This window comes from Meleagris gallopavo, chromosome 13 (assembly GCF_000146605.3).
Source record: "Meleagris gallopavo isolate NT-WF06-2002-E0010 breed Aviagen turkey brand Nicholas breeding stock chromosome 13, Turkey_5.1, whole genome shotgun sequence".
Lineage (NCBI taxonomy): Eukaryota > Metazoa > Chordata > Aves > Galliformes > Phasianidae > Meleagris > Meleagris gallopavo.
The window spans coordinates 4214458-4221004 of NC_015023.2; the positions used below are offsets into that span (position 1 = coordinate 4214458).

At 40.0% G+C, this 6547-nt stretch overlaps 1 protein-coding gene across 1 annotated transcript; it reads left to right on the forward strand.

The window, feature by feature from the left end:
- The first annotated feature begins 1424 nt into the window (after positions 1-1424).
- LOC104913008 (zinc finger protein 536) lies at positions 1425-6044 on the forward strand. Its single transcript, XM_031555432.1, has one exon. The coding sequence runs from the start codon at positions 1646-1648 to the stop codon at positions 3854-3856; it is 2211 nt and encodes a 736-aa protein (XP_031411292.1). The 5' UTR covers positions 1425-1645; the 3' UTR covers positions 3857-6044.
- Positions 6045-6547: the final 503 nt, after the last annotated feature.

Sequence of the window (6547 nt, forward strand, 5' to 3'; positions counted from 1 at the left end):
TAAGCATGTGTAGAACTTTGCTTTCAGGAGTCATCCTTTGAAATCCACTGGACTGCTCCCATAGGCTCAATTACATACATTTAAGGTATATGCCAGATTTGAGCCTCCAGTTGTCTAGCAAATGACCAGTATGAAGCAGCATGAGGAACAATGTCCACCTGGAGTGTGGAAGGCAGAGTGAATGAGTGCTTTTGGGTAAAGCCCAACAGAAGTTTTCCAGATTAATTATTCAATAACATATAGACTTCAGTAATTTTACTAGTGAGTAATGTGTCATATCACTTCACTGAACAACACAGATCTTAATTATGTTCTAATATAACCTTACAGCTTCATATTTTTTGAGAGTTATTAATGTAAAACTTTTATTTTAAATAGAATTTTACAGATACATTATTTTTGTAGGGTAGAAAAGTGGCAAAGATAGAAGATTATTGTGGACAATTATGCAGACCAGAACCGAGCACTTGTGTTAAACAAACAGCTTTGAATTCTAATTTTCTGCAATATACATAGTGTGGGTACAATTTGTAGTCATTACTGTGTATTAGGAAAGTTATTAAAATTCTTAAACTTGTTGAGGCTTTCCACAACACCTTCCCCAGATTTTAATTGGTTTTATCTAGTTCCATAAGAGAGCTCTTTAAAACAAATCTAAGTGCCTTAAATCACATGTTTTACCCATCGAAGGACAAAGATATTCTTCTATAATCTGGCAAGTTTTCATAAGAAATGAAATCTGAAGGTTCTCAATGATGAATTAAGAGACTTGGCATGAGATAATTTATGTACCTTTGATGGGCTCAATTTCAAAATGACAAAATAACAATGTTTTGTAACAGAAGGGTTAAATCTTAATCTCAGAGGTTTACAAAGCTGCTAGTCGCAGTCTCCTTAAAATTTAATATACCTCGTTAATGCTTACTTGCAAACACTGAAGGATTTTTATGATTATAATCATGTGTTACAGCACCTAGTACTGTTTCTAAGCAGCATACTAATCAGCTTAATGAGATATTACTGCACTTTTTGTTGACTAAAGCAAAATCCCTTTTATTGTTCTAAAGCTTGTCCTTTACTTTATTTTTTCCCAAAACATTATCTTGTTTTATTGTACACCAGTAAATATCATACCATCGTTTTTTGTCAAATCATAAAACTATCTTTCTCATTGTAGAATGTGTAATATATAGAATATGGTTAATGGAACTGAAAGTTACAAATGGATTTCTATTTTTGTTGTTGTTGTGGGTTTTTTTGCTGGCTTTTCTGATGGAAATGGGAGAGATACATAACATTTCTTTCAGTATAGATTTAGAAATGTAAACAGGTGCAATTTCACAGGAAGAAAGACAAGGGAGATGGTAAAAGCCCTTGTCCCCGCCATAATAATTAGATTTTGAAATCATAGCATAATTTTAAATAGTAATTAATGTTTGTCAGTAAACATACAAAATGATGAAAGCACATACATGTTCACAACTGCATAGCGCAGTTTGCGTTTAACACACTTTTTATGGTTTTTACACTAATTCCTTTGCATTATTATGAGTGGGTAAAACAGAAAATGCAAATTGTATGTCAGTGATTCAATGCTTGTTACTCTTTCACAGTCTGAATCTAAAATATCTTCTGATTTTCAGAGATGGAGGAAGCTAGTTTGTGCCTTGGTGTTTCTTCAGCTGTGCCAGAAGCTGACGCCCATCTCAACAGCACCATACTCAATGGGCAGTATTCAATGAGCCAGAAGCTGCACCAGATCACTTCCCAGCTCAGCCATGCTTTTCCGGAGCTCCAGAACAGGCAGAATCCAGAGGAGAAGGCATCAGCACCACTAGAAGACAAAAGCCACATGTCCATAGCAAACCAACCCATCAGCAGTCAGATGGCACTGTTAGCAAACCAGCTCAACAGAGAGGTTGACACCAGTTTGAATGGGCGTGTGGATCTGCAGCAGTTCTTAAATGGACAAAACCTAGGGATTATGTCTCAGATGAGCGATATAGAGGATGATGCCAGGAAAAACAGAAAGTACCCGTGTCCCCTCTGTGGAAAGCGCTTTCGTTTTAACAGCATCCTGTCGCTGCACATGCGCACTCATACTGGAGAGAAACCATTTAAGTGTCCGTATTGTGATCACAGAGCAGCTCAGAAAGGCAACCTGAAGATACACCTGCGTACTCATAAACTCGGAAACCTCGGCAAAGGTCGTGGAAGAGTCCGAGAAGAAAACAGACTTTTACATGAGCTGGAGGAGAGGGCGATTCTTCGGGACAAGCAGATGAAGAGCAGCCTCTTGCAGCCACGACCTGATGTGAAAGCACAGCAGCATGCTCAGCCAATGCCTCTCACAAATTGCAACTTGTCTGTGCCAGCTAATCACAGCACACCTGATATTTCAAACCCTGTTCCTTCTCCAAAACCAGTCAGTGTCCAGGAAGAAGTTGTTGCTCAGACAGCTGGGTTCAGATGCACATTTTGCAAAGGCAAGTTTAAAAAGCGAGAAGAGCTGGACAGGCACATAAGGATCCTGCACAAGCCTTACAAGTGCACCCTATGTGACTTTGCTGCCTCACAGGAAGAGGAGCTGATCAGCCACGTGGAGAAGGCTCACATAACCGCAGAGTCAGCGCAGGGCCAGGGCTCCAATGGGAATGGGGAGCAGTCCACCAACGAGTTCCGCTGCGAGGTGTGTGGCCAAGTGTTCAGCCAAGCCTGGTTCCTAAAAGGCCACATGAGGAAGCACAAGGATTCCTTTGAACACTGCTGTCAGATCTGCGGGAGGCGATTCAAAGAGCCTTGGTTCCTTAAAAATCACATGAAAGTTCACCTGAATAAGTTATCTGTCAAGAACAAATCTCCTAATGATCCCGAAGTACCTGTCTCCATCAGCAGTATGTCCCAGGAAGCTCATGCAAACTTGTATTCGAGATACCTGTCCTGTTTGCAGAGTGGGTTTCTTCCTCCTGACAAAGCGAGCTTAAGTGAACAAAATCAAATCTATAACAAAGGAGACATGCCCATGAAAGAGAAGGAAGTCTTGGGAAAGCTCCTTTCACCCATTTCTGGCATTGGCCACAGTATTGCTGAAGGAGATAAACACTCTTTATTGGGCTGTCTCAATCTGGTGCCTCCTCTGAAATCCAGCTGTATAGAAAGGTTACAAGCTGCCGCCAAAGCAGCGGAGATGGATCCAGTAAACAGCTATCAGGCCTGGCAGCTTATGGCAAGGGGAATGGCCATGGAACATGGCTTTTTGTCTAAAGAGCAGCAGATACAGCGCAGCCATGAAGACACTTTGGCAAATGCTGGAGTTATGTTTGATAAGGAGAAGCGGGAGTATGTGTTAGTAGGAGCAGATGGCTCTAAGCAGAAAATGCCTGCTGATTTGGTTCACAGCACTAAAATGGGCAATCAGAGAGACTTGCCAAACAAACTAGACCCTTTAGAAGGCAGTAGAGATTTTTTGTCACATGGTATGAACCAGGGACTCGATTACAACTTACAAAGTCATGGAAATGTAAAAGAAAAGCCAACTGAATGCCCGGACTGTGGGAGGGTTTTTAGAACATACCACCAAGTGGTTGTGCACTCCAGGGTCCACAAAAGAGACAGGAAAGGAGAAGATGAAATAATCCAAGGGAGTCTTGATGAACGTCGTGGGTCTGGCAGCGATCAAGAGTCGCAGTCTGTCAGCAGGTCGACGACCCCAGGCTCCTCTAACATTACTGAAGAAAGCGGAGTAGGTGGGGGTCTCTCACAGACAGGGAGTGCCCAGGAGGACAGTCCACATCCTTCCTCGCCCTCCTCTTCAGGTATGATGACTTCTCCTTCCCTCTCTGCATTGAAAACGTAGTAGCTCTATTTGAAATCACAGCAGCAAAGTTGTTTATGCATTCTGTGCTTAGGACGTTTCCTAATGGTCCACAGAGACGCGGTGTTATACGCCAGAACATCTGTGTTTGGGTTCCCTCAATGCCTTTGAGGTTAATTCTCAGCTCACCCTCTCACCCCTCCAAGGGCAGGTTTCCTGGTCTTTCAGCTGTCGTTTCAGCCACGCCACCAGCAGCAGCATGCAGGGTCTGTACCTGCACCAGTGGGAATGTCAAGGCAAGGGGCTCTTCCGCCACATTTTGGAGGACTTTTTGTTTTCCTCTTCTGTTCATGGTGTCTCTTGCAGACCTTTCCCTTCCCTCCATGTAAAAGGTGGAAGACAAATGCCTTCTTTGAGGTCTTGGTCAGAGAAGTATAACAAATAAGGAATGTGTTAGCTGACCTCTCTGATTTTCCTGATTCCCACAATCATATCACTTCCTTAGCTGAAATATTTGCTTGCACCTGGCCACCGGATTGATTAAGAGGAGATTCAGGAAATACAAAGCACTAACTTTTTGACAATCTTTTAACTTATGTGAGCATTTTAACATGTATGAAACCTTCTGCATAATTTGCATCTGTTTGGAAGTGCAAGAAAAGTAGAAATTGAACTGAAACATTTTAATTGAACCGTATGTCTTGTTAACTTGCTGTGTATAAAATGGCAAAGCAGATAATATTTCTTTGGAGATGTCTATAAAATATTGAGCTTCCTGGTACAATTTTTAAAGTTACTAGCCTATGACTGCTGAAATAAAATCTCCAAGTAATAACAGGTAAGATTTCTGGCCTCATCTATATTTCCAAAGTCACTTACTAATGGATAGTAAATTGAAAGTTATATCTTCAGCCCTTTATAAAGAAAGCACCTCACTAATACTGTAATCATTCTGCAAGTCTAACAACAGAGGAAATCATGCCATAACAAATACTCTGTTACTAATGGCAACATTGATTTCTGCAATCAGCCATTAAGTCTAGAAAATGAAAGACAGTTTGAGGTACCTTAAGGCATTACGTTGCCCACTGTTAAAGAGCTGGTAGCAGGCTGTGGAGGGTAATTCTTTGTAGTTTTTTTTCCCCCAGTTTCGATAAATATTTTAGTATTGGAGGCAATTCACTGTTACAGTTCTTAAGTATGTGCCAGTTTATTTTTGTTGTTCTTGTCATGCTCCAGTATACTCTACTTCTGAGGCCAGATTAGTATAAAAATAAAGTGTTAGTTTGCTGGCTTATTACAAACCAGTAAAGAAATTGTTAAGACACATAAATCTGCACTCCACATTCCACAGATTCCTATAGTACTTAATGCTGTTGTTTAAATACCCATGAAACACACTGTCTACTCTTAGAGTCATAGCCTCGTTTACAATTTATTACTGGTGAGACACATTAGAAAATTCTGTGTAGAAACAAGAGGAAGAGACGAGAGCTAATTTCATACTATATTTAGTTGTTCAGAGTGTTTTAAGAGGATTGAAAATATGTTGGGATGAAGATTATTTTTATGACTTTCACTTTCAAAAATCCTAGATGCTGGGGGGAGAGGGGAATAAAAATGCTCTTCTTCAGTACAGAAAGCATCACTTTTGTTTTGTGGTGCCGCAGAGGGAAACAAAGAGTCTTTAAATTGGTTGAGAGTTCAGTCCGAAGCCTTCCAGAGCTATCTAGAAAAGTTTGTAAAGAAGAGACTGAAGTCTGAGTGCGGGTGAACTGGTACAGATTTAAGGGGATTCAAAACAATGCGTGTGAAAGTTGGTTTGTTTTGAGTGCCCTGAAAACTTTAATTCTGAGTGTTCTGCTTCATTAAATGTATTGTTGTGGGAAGCCTTTCTGGTCATCGGAGGCAAAAGATAACACCGCCGTGTCCTTCTCTCTTTGGCCACTAATTTAAAATTATTTCTGACTTAAACTGCTGTGTATCTCAACAGTTTATTTTCATGCCTGATACATTTGGATTGAAGCACGTAAAAATGAAAGCAAACTGTGTGCATTAACTGTTGCTGGGAACACATTTGTTTCTTACTACAGAACGAGCATTTTTATGAATATCTGACTGTGTTCTTTAGTCCGGCAGCAGTCAATCTAAGAGGGTTCTCAGTATCAGACACGCTACTGCAGAAAGCGTGCTTGCTTTTATAACTTCGGAATCCGATGGAAGGAAGATAGCATTGCATTTCACCTGAACAAAATCTAAATATTCTTTTGTGCTTTAAAATTAAAATTTATTGCAGTAATTCTGTTGGAACTTTTTCATCATTGTGAAGTGTGCAATTTATCGGTACCTGTGAAAGATAAACCTGCGGACTAGAAAGCAATCAGATTTTTTTTTTTAGCAAGGGAGAATTAAGTAGTCATTGAATCTTCTATTAAGAAATTACCACAAAACACAGTTTTACAAATTTCTCAGACTGCATAACAATGTCTCAAAACTTAATTTGCATCACTTGATTCTTTTTTTGTTGAAAACTGGGTCAGTAGGGCCTGAGAAACTATTTTTTCAGATCTTAACCAATGAATTCTTCTTTATAAATTGGTGCTCTTAACATGATAGTAGTTCTGAATTCATCATAAAAACCTTTTTACACAGTGCCTCTTAGAACAGATCTCCAGAAGAAGGCTTACAATGAGTGGCAGAGAAGTCTTTGTTATCTGATGTAATTCTTTGCAA

Excerpts from the sequence above, each read along its gene's own strand:
- LOC104913008 (XM_031555432.1), top strand. The coding sequence starts at position 1,646 with ATGGAGGAAGCTAGTTTGTGCCTTGGTGTTTCTTCAGCTGTGCCAGAA.